The 21,035-nt window shown below is 38.0% G+C and overlaps 1 protein-coding gene across 12 annotated transcripts in view; it reads left to right on the top strand.

Annotated features, from left to right (window-relative positions):
- The window catches only part of slit2 (slit guidance ligand 2), a 104,741-nt gene extending 84,140 nt beyond the window's left edge, over nucleotides 1-20,601 (top strand). For 5 of the 12 annotated variants that reach the window (XM_023333801.1, XM_023333802.1, XM_023333800.1 and 2 more), the window contains 20 exons: nucleotides 468-611; nucleotides 696-862; nucleotides 940-1,072; nucleotides 2,931-2,999; nucleotides 3,324-3,395; nucleotides 3,910-3,981; nucleotides 4,112-4,183; nucleotides 4,773-4,936; nucleotides 6,747-6,871; nucleotides 7,077-7,174; nucleotides 9,876-10,015; nucleotides 11,074-11,097; nucleotides 13,236-13,329; nucleotides 13,513-13,650; nucleotides 14,409-14,649; nucleotides 15,652-15,782; nucleotides 15,865-16,019; nucleotides 16,542-16,893; nucleotides 16,996-17,210; nucleotides 18,596-20,601. In XM_023333801.1, the coding sequence (XP_023189569.1) occupies nucleotides 468-611; nucleotides 696-862; nucleotides 940-1,072; nucleotides 2,931-2,999; nucleotides 3,324-3,395; nucleotides 3,910-3,981; nucleotides 4,112-4,183; nucleotides 4,773-4,936; nucleotides 6,747-6,871; nucleotides 7,077-7,174; nucleotides 9,876-10,015; nucleotides 11,074-11,097; nucleotides 13,236-13,329; nucleotides 13,513-13,650; nucleotides 14,409-14,649; nucleotides 15,652-15,782; nucleotides 15,865-16,019; nucleotides 16,542-16,893; nucleotides 16,996-17,210; nucleotides 18,596-18,852 (2,863 nt within the window). In that variant the 3' untranslated portion in view covers nucleotides 18,853-20,601. Of the gene's footprint in view, nucleotides 1-467; nucleotides 612-695; nucleotides 863-939; nucleotides 1,073-2,930; nucleotides 3,000-3,323; nucleotides 3,396-3,909; nucleotides 3,982-4,111; nucleotides 4,184-4,772; nucleotides 4,937-6,746; nucleotides 6,872-7,076; nucleotides 7,175-9,875; nucleotides 10,016-11,073; nucleotides 11,098-13,235; nucleotides 13,330-13,512; nucleotides 13,651-14,408; nucleotides 14,650-15,651; nucleotides 15,783-15,864; nucleotides 16,020-16,541; nucleotides 16,894-16,995; nucleotides 17,211-17,423; nucleotides 17,468-18,595 lie in introns of all 12 variants that reach the window. The other 7 variants (XM_023333811.1, XM_023333806.1, XM_023333808.1 and 4 more) reach the window with 3 other exon arrangements.
- The last annotated feature ends 434 nt before the right edge of the window (nucleotides 20,602-21,035 follow it).

The raw sequence follows: 21,035 nt of genomic DNA, 5'->3' as shown, positions 1-21,035 counted from the left end.
CCAGCCACATAAAACTCGTTTAAGGCCTCAAATGTTGCAGTTTTTTGAAAAAAGAGAACTTATAATTGTAGATAAATATCTTCTAACAAGAAATTTGTTGTAATTTTTAACATTAACATTAAATATCTATCATTAAGCATATTACTATCACTTTTAGTGTCATTCTTTGTGAAAATTCAACGTAAATATTGTAAGAATAATAAACTGAAAACTTGAGTTTGTTGTTATATCCAAACAATAGCTGCAGATCCTTGATGTATCACATAAAATGTAAATAAAGTACATTGACGTTTGTTGTTGTTTCAGTACGGGAAAAAATATCAGAACATTCATGGGTTGTATATACTTTCACAATCGAGTCCAACTGATATTCATAAGCTTCCACACACCGATATTCTCTGTCCAAATGTGTAGTCTGTTTTTATTTTGCACTAAATGTATTAATATGACTGTATTTGTGTGAACAGTATGCTGAGAAGCAACAAGATCAGCTGTGTGAGTAACAGCAGCTTCGTGGGGTTGAGTTCTGTCAGACTGCTTTCTCTCTACGACAACCAGATCACCTCCATGAACCCCGGCGCCTTCGACACACTGCACTCTCTCTCCACACTGTGGGTATACATGGCAGCGTGACTCTCTCAGCCTTCTGCTCGGTGGCATCTGTTCATATGGTACTAACTTTTTTTATTTTCCAGGAACCTTTTGGCCAATCCCTTCAACTGTAACTGCCACCTGGCCTGGCTCGGCGATTGGCTGAGAAGGAAACGCATCGTGACTGGGAATCCTCGCTGCCAAAACCCTTATTTCCTGAAGGAGATTCCCATCCAGGATGTGGCTGTTCAGGACTTTGCCTGTGAAGATGGTGAGGTGGAGCGACTTCTTCTTCATTATCACTGTTTCTGCCATCTCTTTTCTAACGTTCCTCATTGAATACAACAGGAAACAATGAGAACAGCTGCTCTCCTGTTCTGAGGTGTCCAGCTGAGTGTTCCTGCCTGGACACTGTGGTGCGCTGCAGCAACAAAGGCCTCACCACGCTGCCCAAAGGCCTCCCAAAAGAGACCACTGAACTGTGAGTTACAAAACATTGCACAATGAAAATAGTAATAGCAGTACAACTATTGGAAAATATCCATCCATCGACTGTCTGTCCTCACTCATAGGGTCACAGGGGGGCTGTTGTCAATCTCTAGGTGTCTGGAAATATGAGAATGTTAAATGTTGAAACCTTTATCAAAAATCTATATTCATTTTAATTTTTATGTAAAATTCATTTGGCCCCAGAAAACAAGGTGCAAGAAAAGACATAACAAGTAATAGATTATTTACCACAATCAATCTGAAAGTGAATACAGTGAAAAAGAAAAATATATAAATTGATTCTTATCCAATATTATATTTTAATGACCATTACCCAATCATTGAACAAACATTATCCATTTGATAATATTAGATAAAAGATTAGACCAAAGTAGCTCCTCGCTTGAGTTTTTTTTTTTCAATTTTTTGTGATCCGTCCTGAATCCTCTAGTAATGTTTTCATAGTTTTCTTCCAAGGGAGCAACTGATTGAAGCTCCACATGAAACGATAAACAGAAAAAACACACTGAATTGCAGAGGAGCAACCGAACATGCAGTCATGATTGCCAGTGTAGCCATGGGGAAATCATGACTTAATACTTTGTAGAAGTTTTTGTTTTCTGCATGACCTTATCAGTCTCTCATTGTGACGAACATTTGGCCCTCCCTTCTTTAGATCATTGCTTCATATCAGGTTGACTGAAACCTGAGTGAAACCAGACTTTGACTGAGCCATTGCATCACCCTGATTCTTTTCTACCCCCCGTTTTAAAGCTGTGGCTCTTGAGTTTGAGGTCATCGTCAATTGGACTTATAACCTTTATAGATACCATCAATTGTTTCTTTAAGATGTTTGCTGATGTCTTTAATTGTTGACATAATACACTTTTGCATGTGCGATGCTAATAAACTACAAGAGCTCCTGCTTTTATAGAGGAGAACACTCTGACAATGGTCAGTTAATCAAAGACACTTGATTTGTAAAACCAGACTGAAACTTTCAGAAAATAGATTCTAAAATGACTTTGTTAGTTTATAAATCTCTGAACTGCTTACCACCAAAATACATTAGAGATCTGCTGCTCCTGTTGTTGTGTCAACCTTCCAGACCTCTCAGGACCAAACATGGAGAAGCAGCATTCAGCTTCTATGCACCACAAATCTGGAACAAACTTCCAGAAAACTGCAAAACAGCTGAAACACTGAGTTCCATAATTGGTGATGGTATGATGCTCAAATCTAACATGGTAATTGCCTTGTTGCTGAAACAAATAAACTCGACTTGAGTTTTAAAACCTGTTCAAGCTGCATGGTTAGCTGCAATATATAGGAGACAGCCATGAAACCTCTCTTCCCTTGACTTTAGATGAGTTTATTTGTGAATCTCAAGTAAATCCACTCATTTACTCCAAAAAAAAGTTTGTACTAGCTCAAAAAAAAAAATAGGAACAAAAGTTAGCAGTATTTTTTAATATTTAACACATGACTTTGTGGGAAACATTGCTCTCCAAATATTGACCAACATTTTAATATTACAGCTGTATCTGTAGCCGTACGGTGACAGATGAAAAACCTGACTTATGTTTCATTATGTGTCTGCAATAAAAAAAAGGTGTGAGGCTGCAGTGGGAATATTACATTTCAGTGTTTATTATGGCTGTAACTGTAATGACTGTTCACACTGTTGGAAGTAAGGAATTTCCCTTGTGGCTGTCATGTAATTTTATCCTTGTTTGGTTTTTCACTTTTAACCTTCCTTTTTAATTTTCCATATTTATCTTTATCTACTCTAATTTTGTATCAGAATCCCCTCCATGTGTTTTTTTTTCTTCCTTTCTTTGTGTGCACAGATATTTGGACGGAAACCACTTCACTCAGGTTCCAGTGGAGCTCTCCAATTACAAACACTTAACGCTCATGTAAGTTTGACTAACATTAACTCGGCAAACAGAAAGTCATTAATCCACAAAACTATCTATCACAAACATAGATGGGGGACTGTGATTTGGCTGATATTTCCTGCACTTTTAAAGACCAACACTAACAGACTGATGCTGTGTGAGATTTCTGTGCTGAATCTCATTGGTTTGGCCCCAACGAGGGTGTAGCTGTCAGAACAAATGAAAACAAACAGAGATTATCTGCCGTTTACAATCTTTGTGCTGTGTGGATTCCTTTTCGCACGTGTGCCTCTGTGTGTGTGTGTGTGTGTGTGTTTTATGCATCTGTTGTTTCCTTTTCAGTGATTTGAGTAACAACCAGATCAGCACGTTGTCCAACCACAGCCTCAGTAACATGTCCGAACTGCTTACACTGTGAGTCTGGCTTCACATCTGTCCCTTTGCAATATGAGTGCAAGTGTGTGCGGATTCAGCATGAAAGTGTGTGTGTGTGTGTGTGCATATTTGTTGTTCTTAAAAGCTTAGAAAATGTTGAGCAGAGATGCAGTAAAATGCACTTCTTGTTAACCTTTGCTTGGATGCAACGGATCAGAGCCTCACATAAAACTGACATAAGTCCATTTATTATAAATCTGCCTGAAGAAGTTGAAAATGCATTTACAACAAAGTAAGATTTATTGTAAAAGTTGTTTTCTCTTTCATTAGGTTGCTGTTGCAGATAGAAAGTTGAAAGTTGGACTGGGCTCCAGTGGGTTAATGTTGTTGGTCTCAGATAGCACAGAACATCTTTAGGGGTCTAGTGGAGTCAATTTATTGATGGATCAGAACCAAAAAGGAAACCAACAAGCTCTTTCTGCATAAACATTGAAAGTCTTGCTGCAATTTAGCATATCCTGAACAGCTTCTTTGTTTACTTTTATGTGTAAAGAATCCTGAGCTACAACCGTCTGCGGTGCATCCCAGTGAGGGCGTTCGATGGGCTCAAGTCTTTGCGTTTGCTGTGAGTATCTGCATGTTACATGCTGTTGAACCAGGCAAGTGGTAAATATTTATTAAAGGCTTTCAACATCTGGGTGTCTACATTTCTGTGACGTTTTTCCTCTCTGAACTTAAATCACTCACTATCTTAGATCTCTTCATGGTAACGACATATCCCTGATTCCAGAGGGAGCCTTTAAAGACCTGTCTTCACTTTCTCATCTGTAAGTTTCATACACACACACACACACACACACACACGCCCTCACGCAAACTGTTCTGTGAGGTCAAGTTTAGATGTAAAGTAGCTCAGCAACAAATTAATTTATTCCTGTTTTGTTAATATAGAAAAGTCGGATTCCAGTAATAACAAATAAGCACATCACCCTTTAAAACCCAAACAGTAATTTAATTAATGTTACTATTCAGTGTTCTATGACTGGAAAAAAAACTGATACTGACATTTTTCTCTCAATTGCTGAAGATTAAAAATTCAAGTTCTAGTAAAGTTATACAATCCCTTATTATTATTTTTTAACAGTTTTAGGTCTAAGATAATTTACCATCAAATACTTTCCAGTTCTGTCAGCTCATTTTCATGGCTTCTTTTTGAGGATTATAATAGTGGTAGTTGGTTTAAAAAATGACAATAATCTTGAATGAGTATTGTTTTCAGTTTTAAGGAAACAAATTGCAATTTTAGAGATTATAACAGAAGGATAATCTGTGTGCAGCTCTTGTGCAACCATCTAACTAATTACACATTAAACGTGATGAATATTGCTCTCAATCTTGCTTGCACTCATGCCACAGGGCTCTGGGTGCCAACCCTTTGTACTGTGACTGCCACTTGCAGTGGCTGTCCGACTGGGTCAAGAGCGGCTACAAGGAGCCCGGCATCGCCCGCTGTGCTGGGCCCGGTGACATGACAGACAAACTGCTCCTCACCACACCTTCCAAGAAGTTCACCTGCACAGGTAAATGCTCATCTTCTCACTACCATGATGCAGGAATAAACTCAAATCTACCACTATGCACATTTCACATACTGTCGCTTTCCTTGTAGAAAACAAACAAAGAGAAACACATGATTAATCTTAAAACAGCCGCTTTGTGTCGTGTCCGGGAACCGACCTGCAACTGACAGGAGGTTTACATGAAACGTGATGTGAATTACAAGCTGCCAAATAAAAGCTGAAGCTCAATAACAAAAAAACTGTGTAGATCTGAAACTGAACATGTTAGAGATCAACATAAAAATGTCTGTTTTAATATATGTTTTCACAGTTTAATAAGATATATGTATTTGAGAAGCAAGAAGTTGATTGTATCGCTGCATAAAAGGTTTTGTTCAATGTAACAGTATACATTTATGTCAAATGAATATTAGTTTTTCCATAAGACATAAATTTGCTGAAAATAACTGAAGCTATACATGTGCTATGTTGAAATTATTATCAGATCAATCAATATTAATCAATATCTAGACTGTTTTTGAGTCAGGTTTTATTTAGCATTAATCACTGAAATATCCACATTTTAGAAACCAAAAATTGTAATATTATCCATCCATCCATTTTCTTCCGCTTATCCAGGGTCGGGTCGCGGGGGTAGCAGCTTCAGAAGTAACATTAGTCAAAGAAAAACTGTGTAACTACCAAAAGCAATTATTAATTGATGATATCATTGTTTAGGTGACAAAAACAAATTGCTGGCATTTGTTGCCACCAGTGTTAAAATTAGTTTTTAGGTTTGGGAGGTGATTTCTTTTTTCACATAGGTTTGGCTGTTCAGTTTGCATTCACAAAAATTTTAATCCTAGAACATTTGTGTAAAGTTTAAATGCTTAAAATAGCTTATAAGGTTTATGCTTGATTGTTGGCTAAGTTTATTTATTTATTTATTTTTTACTCCAAAGTGATACTACTGAGTGTTGACCTTTACCTTTCAACCTAAAGATTTCACATTAACTTTGAATGCATAACTGAAACCTATTTTTGACCTAATCTGACTGGCGCACTGTAGAAGTCCCTGGGCCTTGTGGTTTTCTAGTGCCAGGTAAAGTAGCCAATCCCCAGTACTTTTCCTCCAAACCCTGGTTCCTGAGTTTGAGATTGTCCAGCCCCATTTTCCTCAGTCTTACAACCCGACCCACATTGAACCACTTTGTTTCCCTCTTAACCCTGATGTTGTTCCAACCACTGTAACCTCTAGCTGTTAAATGTTGATATTCTGACATTAGAGTTCGAGATATGTGTCACGTGTTTCAGAAATGGTCCTGCACAGAAAATACCAGCTTTTTTTGTTTTACTCTTTATTGCGAAAAGGATTCGCTCACCTCCTCAAATCATTGAATTCAGAATTCTACCAACAACCAGACATGCAGACTGCTGTAGCAAGCATCCATGAAGGAATGGTTCGCTTGTAGGAGTTCAGGTTGAGATTTTATCAAGAAATCTGCTTCTAGCAGCTAAATCATATTTTTTTTACCATGTTGGGTTTAAAGGCATTTTTCTTTTCACTTTAATTGATTAACGTATGCTTTATTTGTAAAACTATTCATTAAGCAGCATCTGTTGCACCAAGTTCATTACTGAAATCATAACGACATTAAAAATCCATAGAAGGAAGAATGACAAACCTTCATTTTGTCTGTGCAAGGCCATAAAAATGTGTGTGAATTTCTATATTCCCACCTACTCCACATGCCTAAGTCTGAAATGTTTGTTTGTTGTGTGTGTGTGTGTGTGTGTGTGTGTTGTTTGTGTGGATTGGTGCCTCACGCAGGCCCGGTGGATTTGAGTATCCAGGCCAAGTGTGACCCCTGTCTGTCCAGCCCCTGTAAAAATGACGGCACATGCTCCGGTGATCCTGTGCACTACTACCGCTGCACTTGCCCCTATGGATTTAAGGTACTCACATTTTGGAAGTTATAATGTATCTTACACAGAAGTAGAACCTTTTGTCTTTAATTAAGTAAACGATACATGCACAAATAGTTTTTGGAAGAGATAAGATAATAAAATTGTATTCTTAACACTTTACATTCAATACCTGTTTACTTGAAGGTCTGATGTTCATTGGAGCCACCAAATGAATCATTGTGCATGTCTGTAGGGACAAAACTGTGAGGAGCCTATTCATGCCTGCATCAGTAATCCCTGCCAGAACAGTGGAACTTGCCATCTGAAGGAAGGAGATGGAAGCCACTTTTGGTGAGATACTTTCAAAATACATTTTTTCACATTTAGTATTTTTTTGCTGGAGCTACTTAATTTTAAAGTTGAGCTGAGTTGGTAGCACTGTTGCCTTGAGGCAAGAGGACCCTGGATTTTAATCCCAACAGGAGCCTATCTGCATAGCTCGCATGTTCTCTCTATGCTAACATGGGTCTTCCAGTTTTATCACTCCAACCGCCCAAAGACATTTTGTGTTAGTTTAATTATTCTCTCTAAATTGGCCTTAGGTCTGACTGTGTGTGTGCATGGTTGTGTGTCCCTGTGATTGCCTGGTGACCGATCCAGGTGTACCTGCCTCTCGCCCACTGAGTGCTGGAAACAGGCATCAGCGTGACCTTGTAAGGATTAAGATGGGACATAACATGGAGGATTATGGAGTAACTGCTCATGCAACAAACATGAAATCACCATTAATTCAGTGCTGGCAGTAGTAGAGCATTAGGAGGCTTTATATAAAGATGCATTTTTAAAACATTACAAGTAATGAAAGAAAAATGTAAATCCTTCATCAAATTAATGCAAATTTTTAACAGGATTGCTTTCCTGTAATAAGTCTTGGAGCTAAACCTCTGTAGAAATATTGGAAATCAAAATCTGGCACCCATTTTTATCAGGTGGAATTGCAGACAGAACAAATCAAAAGTCTGTTTCATCACTTTATTCATATGTCTATTGGTACAGAACTAACTGATCCTCACAGCTGCCTGATAATGCTCTGGTGTCTCACAAAGTGTGGTGTGACATAAAACTTTCCCCTTTCCACAAAGCTAAGTGAACCAGTCAGTCAGACCCAGAGCAGGCATTTACCAGGGTAAGTTAGGATCAGAAAAGGTACATGTATTTTTACGAATTGGTACAACATCAGTATAACTTGTAGAACATTACTTTTGTAGTAAAGTTAAAATAACTTTGACGATGTTTCTCGTCCCCATGCATGGCACTAAATAATGTTAAAGTTCTCCTTTACTGATGGGTTGTGGGATCCTAAAAGCACAAAGTTTTGTCCATATTTCCATATTTCTGTCACAACTTTAGTTTTCTATTTCTTTTTACATTCTTTGATATTAATATGATTGTTTGTTTCTAGTGTGTATGCGTGTGTTTTCGTTTGCCTGTCATTATCTATTCTATTCTACTGTATTTATTTGTACTATATGTAACCAAACTCACTGAAACTTAAAATGTCATTCACTACAGTGTGATGGCCAAAATGACAGCAGCTCCAGACAATTTTACACATTATAAAACATTTAATGTCCCTTAAATATAAGCTAAACTGAAACAAGTCCAACGGTGATGTTCAGTAGTATAATTAGTCAGTACATTCAGATGTTCAACTATTTAAAACGCTTAACATTATTGTTAAAATTCATTCAATTTAACAAATTACTTCAAATGTAGCTGATTTTGGAGTGGATTTCATGCATGAGAGGAAGAAAATTTGAATGCTTTCGAATAGAATAGAATAGAATAGAATAGAATAGAATAGAATAGAATAGAATAGAATAGAATAGAATAGAATAGAATAGAAATAGACTGTACTGTCTCTTAGTGGGAAAATTCAGGTGTACCAGCAGTAAACTAACAGGCAATTCAAAGCATGTACATTAACACAAAAAGACAAAAACTGCTATAATAGTTTTGTGTCTGAACACAAATGTGGATATTCATTGTATATAAAACACAATTATATCCTCAGTCATTGTCACTCCACTAGTAACAGGAGCTACTAACTGTTTCTGTTATTTCTTAGTACCTTTAAAATTCAAGCTCACTAAGGCCCAATGAAGAAATCTGATTATCAAGTGATAAGGTGCCATCAGGAGGCAAGCTAACAAAATAGATATTAACAAAGATAATTAGACAAACCATAAAATCATTTCTTTTTTTGTCTCCTCTTTGTCTCTTCTTGTCAATTCCTCTTAAACATTTCTATCTTTGTTTGATTACTTTTAATAGTAATTTGAATATATTCGTTCTGAAGTGCTATCGCTGGCTATAATGAGATATCATCCAACAGAGCATGTAATGCATAAAGAGCTCCTGATTAAGCCCATAATATAGCACTCTGTGTGTGCGTGCGGGGGGTGGGCATGGGCGTGGGCGTGTGTGTGTGTGTGTGTGTGTGTGTCTAAACTGAGACGTAGTTACTTAGCTGAGAGACACTACCATTTGTGACACAGATCTCTGGAGTAAATGTTGTTGTATTACATTAAAGCTGGTCGGAATTGATAGGACTGAACACAGATGCATGCCACATTTTCATTTTGTGAAAAATGTTTTCCTTTCATTTCATAGTTAATTTCCACTTTGTGTTTGTCTTTACTATGAAAGGTCAGTAAAACACATCAGATCTTATGGTAATAATGTGATAAAAATGAGTTGTATGAATAATGTACAGGTACACATCTGTTAGTCACTTTGGACATTCGTGGAAAATAATTCAACTGGTATATTATGAATCACAAATGTATTATTATCTGTATGTTGTGTGTGTGTGTGTGTGTGTGTGTGTGTGTGTGTGTGTGTGTGTGTGTGTGTGTGTGTGTGTGTGTGTGTGTGTGTGTGTGTGTGTGTGTGTGTGTGTGTGTGTGTGTGTGTGTGCGTGCGTGCGTGTGTGTGTGTGTAAGTATCTTTTTACTCATGATTGATTGTACGACTTCATGTGTGACTTCAGGTGTGTGTGTCCGGAGGGCTTCGAAGGCGACACGTGTGAGATCAACATTGATGACTGTGAGGATAACGACTGTGAGAACAACTCCACCTGCGTGGACGGAATCAACAACTACACCTGCATGTGCTCACCAGAATACACAGGTAACACGTTGCTTTCAAAGAGCTTCCTCCCTCAATGGACCTCCATTTATTTATTTTTTTTAAGTGCATCTAATTAGTTATTGATCTCAAACACAAAAACACTGGAGACATTTTCAGATTGTGCAACAGTCATAACAGTTATAATTTACTTTCTAAATTATAAAAGCTTTTGTTTTTTTAAATAGATTATCTGCTTCATGAAGTAATATAATATTATATACTGCATGTACTACCTCATGTAAATCCCCCATAGAAGTTAAATATTAAAACCAGCATATCCTGCCAGTAAGAAGTTCCTGCATAACCATCAAGGGCATCAATGTCTTATAATTCTGGACTTTTATTGATGCATTTCAAAAGTGTATATACATATATAAAATATGTACTCAACTACAAAAATGTTTCAAGGTGAACACATCATCTAAAATTACTGCATGGTGGTGGTAGTATTATGCTGAGGTATTGTTTTGCCAGTGCATGACTAAGTGGATGGGATAATTAAGAAGGAGAACTAGACTGACTTTCTTCATGTCCACTTCAAAACAGCAGCTAAATGATTGAAACTTGTGGAAAAACTCAGATTATGCTATTAGACAGTTCAAGTCATGCTTTTTGCACAGGAGCATTCAGACAAATATTTGTGAGGAAATATGTACATGTTTTATCCTACATGTTTTATCTACGTGTTTTAGACAAAGTTTACAGCAATCCAAACTTCTTTGCCCAGTTAATGCATTTTAAAATCTGTGAAATTGTATATTCTGCCCACCTCAATAAAGAATATTCTTAAAAGATCAATAAAAGTTCCAAAATATTCTGAAACCTATGTAAATGATGAGGTAATAAAAACCTCTGGTGAGAACTTATGCAACTGTCTTTTTTTTATTTCTGGTCTGTTGCAACATGTTCGTCTGCTTTTGCAATGTGCTGATCATCTCTGACTGCTAACCTTTGTGGCGCTGTTCTCTCTCTGTCTTTGGATGTTTGTTTGCTGTCTTCTCTCTCCTGTCTTGCTTTTCCTTTTTTTTTTTATCTGTCATCTTTCTTTGTGGTTGCAGCTGCTACCAATGAGGTGGAGAGAGGTTAGTCTGTTCTTCTCTGTGTCCTTCTTGTCCCTCTCTTCTTCTTTATCTCCTCAATACCATCCCTAACTTCAACCATCCCCTGTGCTTTTTGTCCACAACCCACAGAAATGTCACCCACAGCAGAGCAGATTGCTCAATGTGTGCAAAGTTGCCTCTTGGCAGCAATAAAGCAGTGCATTTTTGTGCTTTGGAGATCTTTTTTTTTTAAGGTGGAACAGTAGAGACGTGTGTCACAACTGGTTGGTTGCTGGTTTTGGTTTGTTCTATCATTTTTACTTAAGTACCTGAAAGAAAGACAAGTTCCAGAAAAGCTCTGAATTTTTTGTCTTTTAGTCAGACTTACAGGCATAACAGAACTAAACCTGAAAGAATTTCTAAATTTATTTCCTCACTTTGCCCAGCTACAGCCGCAGTCAAGTTTAAAATTTTTAAAACTTGACATACAGAGTATAATTGTGAATTAGGGCAACAATGAATATTTGATTTTCCAATTATTTTGAAATAAAAATCTGAAAAGTGGGAACCTCCACCCTGGTCTCCAGATTCTGCAACCTGTTTTACATCAGCATTGCTATTCTTGCAGCTCCAGTCATCTTTCCATCAATGACCAGCTTTCTGTCCTTGATAAAGGAAATCATCCTTACAGTATGATGCTGCCACCACATTTTATGATGGTACTGCTTGTGTTTGTGGTGATTTGCAGTATTACTTTTCTACTAGAAATAGTGTTGGGGTTTTTTCGTAGGCCAATTTGCACATTAAATAAATTTTGTTCCCCATGTTTATTGTGTCTCCAACATGCCTTGTTGCCTTTTTCTGGATTTTTTATGACCTTTTGTAACAATGGCTTTTCTATTTTTTAGTCCATAAACGGTAAATATATAAAGTGCACAGTAAACATTTGTTCTGTAGACAAATTCCCCCACCTCACGTTTTAATTTCTGCCTCTCCTTCAAAGTTAATATGGGAAGAGTAATGCTCTTCTTGACCCACCGGTCAACTTAGATTGACAGACATTTCTTTGAGGGTCCACAATATGGATTATATTTTAAGTGATATTAAACTCTAGGCTGTTGTTTCATAACCCTATAACTTCTCCAAAACTTTAGTCCTGACATTCTTTCTGCTTTGCAATGATGTGCCTCTTTGTGTTTGTCTTTCACATAAAGTCTTAATTAAACACATTAAAGTTTGTGGTTGTAACATGACAAAATGTGAAAAACTTCTCAGAGTATTTTTGGGAGATGCTGTACTCTGATTGTCTTCTACAACAAATCAAACTGATGACAACTGAACCGAAGAGCTTTGATTATTACCATGCACGTATCGAGTCCTGGGATTTGAGTGGCTGTTTCTCTGATGGAGACGAGTAGGAAAATATCCAAGTTGTTGATGTAACATCCTGACATTCAGATCAAAGTCTGATCAGGCATCTTCAGAAAAGACTTGTTTCACATTTCCGTACTATCTCAGTGGACCCGGGGGGATCTTGTCAATGCCTCTCCCAAATTAAAGCATGTTCTGGATGAGCCTTGCATATTCAAATGAAAAGAAAACACAGTCGACATTCATGCAGTGTACCTAGTATTTACCTCACAGTGATGTGGTAATTTGCACTTAGAAATAATATTAACTTTCCAAATATTACTTTTTCTAAATACGCTACAGTATTTTCTGAACACTTAAGAAGCATAAATACACATACGCATGCATAGACTCACAGTTCCCCACAGAGCTGGGTAATTATTCTCTCAGTGGACCCTCTGCTGCCAGGAGTATTGGATTATTCCCCAGTGCCTCATCAGGGATTCTCTTGACTTCTAATGATCAGGACACACTCTGGAATATCATCTGTAATATGACATTTTGCACAATGAGATCATTTATCAGACCACTGTGTTGGTCCTGGCCACTAGAGAGCCATCCATCATTAAAGCGAACACCCATACGACACACAAACACACCCCCACACGCACACACACAAGACATGCCTTGCTGTATGCAACGCTGATGCAGAGAATGTAATAAACACCGTAGACCGACTTGTAAAATAAGGATGTCTGTCATGTTATAGTTTGATTTTACTCTGGAAAATGAAGGTTGCTGATGTCATTTGTGTATGTGTGTGTTTCTAGGGGAGTTGTGTGAGGAGAAACTGAACTTCTGCACCCCAGAGCTTAACCCGTGTCAGCACGACTCAAAGTGCATCTTGACCCCTCGGGGATACAAGTGAGTGGATCGTGCAGCCATTCATGCACATATGCAGGGTTGGTGTTCTGTTCTGCAGCTTTTGAATTGCGCAGACATAAAGGGACTGGATGATGCTTTCATGCAGGAATCTAAAATATAGTTTGAACATTGTTTGTTGAATAGGCTGTGAAATAATTTAACAGAAATCTTCTCACGTTTTAGGTGTGAGTGCACTCCAGGGTATGTAGGTGAGCAGTGTGAGCTGGACTATAACGACTGTGAAGAGAACAAGTGTCAGAACGGAGGTCACTGCATTGATGCCGTGAACGGATACACCTGCATCTGTCCAGAGGGATATAGGTAAAGAATACATCTCAACAAGGACTAACAATGCAAATTATCTTCACTGCCATTAACCGTATTATACTCTGTGGCTATGTTCACACTGCAAGCCTTAATGCTCAAATCTGAGTTTTTATGTAAATCAGATTTTTTTTTATATTTCTTTGTTTTTTTTTTACAAGGTCGTTCACATTTCTGTGGTCTCACTTGAAAAGATCAGATGCATTTCTGATTTATAGCCACATATCCAAGTGTCCTGGGTGGTATTTGTAAAAAATCTGATCCGTGTTGTTCAGACTGTCATGAAAAGATCAGATACAGGCTGAATAAAAATCTGGCTTGGGTCACTTCAGACTGCAGTGTGAATGTAGCTTATGATGCATATTAATTTTTGTCAACTCTTTACTGGGATGTTTCTAAAGTTTTTCTCAACAGTGTATTGATTTTTGTTCTGTTTTGTTTTGTTGTTTTTTACCTGCTAAATCTAAATCGCTTGCATTATTGGTACTCTGGGCATGTTCTTTTTTTTGTTTTCACCTATATCCAATCCCACGTTTTAAAAAATAATAAGAATAACAAAGGATCCAATATTCACTACCCTTGTAAGCAGATACAGGCTTGTGATCACCTTGCTTGGTGAGTCAGGGGTGTAACAGAGGACCAGGATAAGTTCTTTTTTGTGTTTTGCGAAAAGAAGCTACTTTTTACACAAAAGCTGAGAGCATTTTCAAGCCGTGGTCCTATGTGTAATGTATGTGTCAACATGCATGTTGCAGTGGGCTGTTCTGCGAGTTCACTCCCCCAATGGTCCTCCCTCGAACCAGTCCCTGTGACAACTACGACTGCCTAAACGGGGCTCAGTGCGTTGTTGTGGGAACAGACCCACGCTGCCAGTGTCTCCATGGATACGAGGGCGAGCATTGTGAAACGCTCGTGAGTGTGAACTTTGTCAACCGGGAGTCCTACCTGCAGCTTCCCTCCAATCTCCTCTCACCACAAACCAACATCAGCTTACAGGTAGACTCCGCTCTTTTCATTTTATTATTATTTTTTGTGTCATTTACGGATCTTTGCTGTTGCTCCAAATATCTATGGACATTTTTTATCAGGGAGAAAGATGCGTCTAAAATGTAATAAAAGATACTGAATAGAAAATGAACCAAATTATTAGTTTAACCTAAAAACAATTTCTGAACACTGCCTGTGTTTAAACAGCCTTGTATAAGTATTAACACTCCTTAACATATTTAGATTTTGTCACATTACAACTGCAAACTTTCAAATATTTGATAATACAACACAGTTTGTGTTTGTGAAGTATAAAAAGATTACATAGATTTCAAGTTTTTGACAGAAAATTCTCAAGTGTGGTGCACATTTACAAACAAAATAAAATGCAGCTGATTTCTTTACTGTAGGGACAAAGTTATAGATGCATTTTAACAAGGGTGAGGTTGTGAGACAGTATCCCAAGCTTTGAACATTTAGCAGAACACAGTTTAGCCAATGGAGACGGTTTGGCGTAGCTGCAAAACTTCCAAAAAGTGATTAGCAAACTGGGTGACAAGAGCCTTAATTGGGATAAAATACTTTTGAGTGGTAAAAAGTATTACCACTCAAAAGTAACTGCAAGGCACTTACTTCAATTACATACTAACTATGAAGAAGCTACAAAGATCCAAATCAGTAGATAAGTTGCTTTGGTCTTTATGCTAAGCTAACACTGAACATCCTCCTGAACACACACAATGAGTAATGGCGGCGTTAGCATCGAGCTATGTGGATTGTTTTCTTCAGCAGCAGTTGGGAATTTGGTTAAAGATGACAGATAGAAACATTCAATAAAATAAAACCAAATTTGTAGTTGTGACTTGACTTAACATGGAAAATTTCAAGAAGTGTGAATATATTTGCAACGTGCTGTAATTAATAATAATTTCCGAAATAATATAAACACAAGCTTTATGTTTCACTACTGCAAGAAATGTCATTGACAGCTACATCCACCTGTGCTTACAGATTGCTACTGATGAGGACAGCGGCGTCTTGTTGTACAAGGGTGACAATGATCACATCGCAATGGAGCTGTACAGGGGGCGTCTCAGGGTCAGCTACGACACTGGATCCTACCCGCCTTCTGCAATATACAGGTTTTTGCTCAAGAACATGTCTAACATCCAGAGACTGTAATATGAGAGATGTTGCCTCAATTTTTCTCTCTCTCTTTCTCAGCGTGGAGACGGTGAATGATGGTAGTTTCCATTCTGTGGAGTTAGTAGCAGCTGACCAGACGTTGTCACTGTCCATTGATGGCGGACCACCCAAATCCATTAGCTCCATCAGCAAACAGTCCACGCTTAACCTAGATTCCCCACTTTACCTGGGAGGTAGGAACTCACAGTGTCTGTGGATGTGTCAGGAAGAGTCACTGATCTACTAACAACTTACCGCATGAATAACATCACAAGATAAATAACAATAACTGCTGATAAAAACAAGACAGTTTATCAAAACCAAGATACAGTTGATTTTAAAATTAAAAACAACAAAAGATGTCTCTAAACTAAATGTCTGGTTGAATTATCAATGAGCCACTGAGAGGCTTCGCTTTCCTAAACAGAGGACTAACCCCCAACCAAAGACCTTCATATTATTTTATTTACATCCACTGTTTTGGTATTGTGCTTATTTTCCAGATGCACTGGAGATATTTAGATTATCCCCAGCTCTGTGATCTGGATTGTCCCATATTTATAATATTGGGTCACACATGGCTCGATACTTGGATGTCTGATATTGTTTTTGTATCTAGTGCCCCTTAATTTAACTCTTATTTAGCAAAAATTGCTTTCCATTTAATGCAGATTGTAGTCAGATTTTAGATCCACCTGTGGCGATTCTCTGTACAGGAATGCCAGAGCAGGCATCAGCTTCTGGCGGCCTTTCTGCACTGCAGCTCAGCTCCGGAGGCCGTAACGGCACCAGCTTCCACGGATGCCTCCGTAACCTCTACATCAACGGAAAGCTCCAGAACTTGGGAGCCGGGCATGACCAAAGCTCTCCAGGTCCAGGAACTTTGCGGAGCTACAGACAGTGGCTGGGAAACGGGGTGGAGCCAGGCTGCCAGCCGTGCCAGAGAGGTGCCTGCGTCCAAGGCGACTGCCACCCAACGGGTCACCAAGGTTTCACCTGTACCTGCCATCCTGGGTGGACAGGGGCTCTGTGTGACCAGCAAGTTAGCAATCCTTGTGATGGAAACAAGTGAGTGCGATTCAGGTTCTGCAGCATATTGAAAATAAACTAGCAAAGTCTTTTCCATTCTCAATTTTATTCCCTGTACTGTCTCCCTCCTCCAACATACAGGTGTATTCATGGTACCTGCCTTCCAATCAACTCCTACTCCTACTCCTGCATTTGTCAGCCTGGTTTCGCTGGTGTTCTCTGTGATGTACAGGACCTGGATACAGCTAACCCCTGCAGCCTGTCTCGCTGCAAACACGGCAAATGTCGAGTGTCAGGTCTGGGTAAAGCATACTGCGAGTGTAACAGCGGATACACAGGGGAGGCATGTGACAGAGGTCAGTAAAGTGACGTTAATAATAATCATCATAAAACATATAAATATGTATGTGATTGTCCAGTAACAACCTAATGAACCCTTTTTATTGAAGGCATTTCTTTTAACTAAGCTCCTTCTAATCCAGTCTTACCCAAATGTCTTAAATTGTCTCTAACATTGTTTTTCTTGCTTTTGTACTAACTCTGCTAACATTTCCACTTCTTAAACTTAGCATCTTCTGAGCTTCCTCTTAATCCCACATGGGGGGCTACTCAGGTGAGATGACGTATAATTATATTGTCATCTTGAATTAGTTTGTTCTAGATTCACCGAGTATATAAAGTAGAATATTTAGTTTAGTCTTGTCAAAAACTAAAGATTAAACGTAATGTTTAAAGAACATTCATGACATTTATAGTGTATAAAGATTCTAAAGCATTGCTTATAAACCTGAAACTATTTTGCAGATATAAAGATTAATTTTCTTTTCTTTTTTTTGTTACAATTTTTCAGTTCTTTGCATCAAACCTTTTTCACAATAAACACAATATTGTCAAAAACATTTACTTACTCCTTCAAATCCTTGAGTTCAAGCGTTTTCATTGTATAAAATCAAGTATGTACGATGACTGATTCCTCAACCATTTGTGAAAGAATGGATAGCTTTATGGAGCTCTGTAAATTTCAGGATTGTAATGAATGGATGGCACCAGTGCAAATCGCATAATTTTCTTGCTACCAATCATTCAGTGTTTGCATCATTCACACCGTTTAACAAATGTCATCGGTAATTCACAAACACATTCTGTTATTTACAACAATTACTAAACGGGTGAAAATGGAGCAGGAAGAAGAGAAAATGTTGTATCTACCTTCCCTTTTCTCAGTCGTTGCAGAATCATTTTTTCTGGCCGTCTTTTACTTTTTTTAAGACTAAATGATTTGTTTTCTTGTAATGTTTTGAACTTATTTATAGTAGAGCATTTTTTCAACTCCCCATCCAAACTGTTCCTTAATTTTACTCCATGCACTGAAATACACATTTGTTTTAAAGTAGTACACACTGTTTTACTTTTGAAATTGAAATTCTACTTCCTTTTTGGTATTTATGTCACTTCATTTTAAGACAAAGAACTTTTGGAAATTAATTAACAATACCTTTCTAGCTTTAAACATAACTAATAGCATTTTAAAATTAGCCAAGTCGAGATAGTTTCGAGATATTTGACTGAATAGACAATTTATTAATATGTTCTCTGGAATTCACTGAATATAAAATTCTCATAACTTTCTTTTGTGTCACCTACAGAATAGTGTTGGTTTAACTCTATTCCTGCAAGAAAACAATAGATAAGTAGGCATCCTTAAAAAACTCTGGGTACTTAATGATGTATTTTGTTGCAGAGGTGGCCTGCCGAGGGGAACGGGTCAGAGATGTCTACCAGAGACAGCAAGGCTACGCGGCGTGCCAAACCCAGGAGAAGGTCTCCCGTCTAGAGTGTCGAGGCAGCTGCCCGGGGGGAGCAGAGGGACAGGGCACCTGCTGCACCCCCCTCCGTAGCAAACGCAGGAAATACACCTTCCAGTGCACTGATGGGTCTTCTTTTGTCCAAGAAGTGGAAAAGGTTGTCAAGTGCGGCTGTACAAAGTGTTCTTCGTAAAACAAAAGAGAAGTTGTTTTTTTGGTTTTTTTGACAGAGCTCCTGCCATCCTTACCTGATCGCTCATCTGTTCGTGTTCCCTGTGAGGAAACTCTCCACACCCCAGGAGTATTATTCCAATACTCCTGGAATAATACTCCAGGAGTATTATTCCCCAGCACCCTGATTTTTTTTAAAAGCCCCCAAAAAAGTAAAAGAAAAAAAAAGAAAAAGAAAAACACAAGAAAAACAAATAAAAAAATAGCTACCTTTCCTGTCAGTGCTGGACTGATGACCGATGCTTCCTCTGGGGGAATTTTGAATTGTATTGTAAAATACAAAAGCAGACTTATTTTTATTATGAAGTGGGGAAAAAGACAAAAAAAGAAAGACTTTGTTCTTCATCTACTTCTTTTTGTTGGTCGTGATAGCTCCAGTGGTGCCACAATGTTTTTATTCCCTGGAGAAGCGGCGGCTCACCACTTTACAGTAGACGTCCTGCGTCCCGTCTCTGAGTTGTGCATCTTTTGGAGTAACTGTAAATGGTAGTACTACAAACTCACCACTAGGAGGAGCTGCCTTAAAGCATGGCACGGAGTGGGCAGCGATTACCCCCCACATACACACAAACGCAACTCAGAAACCACCACAGGCTCCATCAGCAGACCTGCTGAATCCTCTGTGACTGTGTGCATGATCGTACACACAGCTGCGTTCAATCTCCTGGCTCTTTTTGCGGCTACTGAACAGCACACACACACACAGACACGCATGCACCTGCAGAAAAAAACTGGTTAACTACACAGCTCTCTGTTTGTGTACCCCCACCCCCGAGTCATGAATGACAAGTATTTATTGTATCATAAATACCTGTACTTATTCACTAGATCCCCATGTATCAGCCTGAGTCTTTTAATATATATTAATTTATATTTGTCCTTATTTTTGTATTAAAAAGACATACTCTGTCAAGATAGCTGACTAACAAAAATGGTGTCCTTTATTTTTGGTGTAAGAAAAGTTTTGTTTTGTTTTTGATCACTGAAACTTTTGTGCTTGCCAGAGACCTTAGTTACATTTTAATCTGCAAATGTGACGTGAAGACATTGTATATTTTTGTCGCGTTTCCTGAGAGTTTGTACTGTGCCATTACCAGAAGGTTCTTTATATTAGAGTATAAATGTATAGATTTCCCTACCTATGTACTCCACACAGACTTTGTGAGTAGCATTGACCCTAGCGGATGCATAGAGAACTCTTTTTACCTTTTTAACAAATTTAAAACATACTGTGACTTTTTTCTAAATGAAACTACTTTGTTAGCCCCTTTGGTCTCAGATGTTAACATGTTGCTGCTAAGTTTTTTGTACCGTAGACTTGGATCCTGATCTGTATGTTATATAGAGCTTCCTGCTCCTTCCTGTTTGGGGCTGCCTTGTGTAACAGATGAATATGACCCCTCACTCCTCCATCAACTCCTCTCCACATGTGCATTGTGCTTTTTATTCTCCCTCTCTCTTCATCCCTAGACTAATGTCAGTTTCCTGACTGATGTTTGTTTATTAAACACAATATTTACCTCACATTTCTCATCTTTTCCCTTCTTGTTGCCAAGCTCTGTGTGAGAGATCATCCCTGCAACTCATCGAAGACAATTATTACAAATTGGAACCCTGGTAGGATTTGTTATGTTTGGTTTTATTCTCACTGTACTTCTTTTTCATCACCTGTTAAATATTTTCTTTTGTAACATTAAAACATTTTACCCTGTTTGCCTGTTCTTAATCCCTTACAAGAGTATTGAAAAACTCTTGACTCAACATTTTATAAAATTACAACCACAACCATATTAAATTATGTTTAATATATTTTATAATTATATGTGATGGATAAACACAAGTAGTGCATAGCTTGGAAATCATTTGGAAAGTCTTTTTGGTTTTGTCTCTCAAGTTGTGTCCATTATTCTGTGCAAATTAGCTCAATGTACATCAGACTGGAAGCACAGCATTTTTCTGAATTTGTTAAAGTTCCTCAATTGAAATGAGATATTTGACATTTTAATACTTGAATATACTTTGACTCTCACACCATAATAATGCCACTAAGATATGTACAAGAGTTTGCATGTTCAGGATGATGGGAAGTAAGTTTTCCACCTCAGGTAGAGTTTTTGACTTACATTATTTGTAATGTAACATTAG

The sequence above is a fragment of the Xiphophorus maculatus genome, chromosome 5 (assembly GCF_002775205.1).
Source record: "Xiphophorus maculatus strain JP 163 A chromosome 5, X_maculatus-5.0-male, whole genome shotgun sequence".
Classification (NCBI taxonomy): Eukaryota; Metazoa; Chordata; class Actinopteri; order Cyprinodontiformes; family Poeciliidae; genus Xiphophorus; species Xiphophorus maculatus.
The sequence above is the reverse complement of the archived record's forward strand: the minus strand, read 5'-3'. Positions and strand labels throughout refer to the sequence as shown.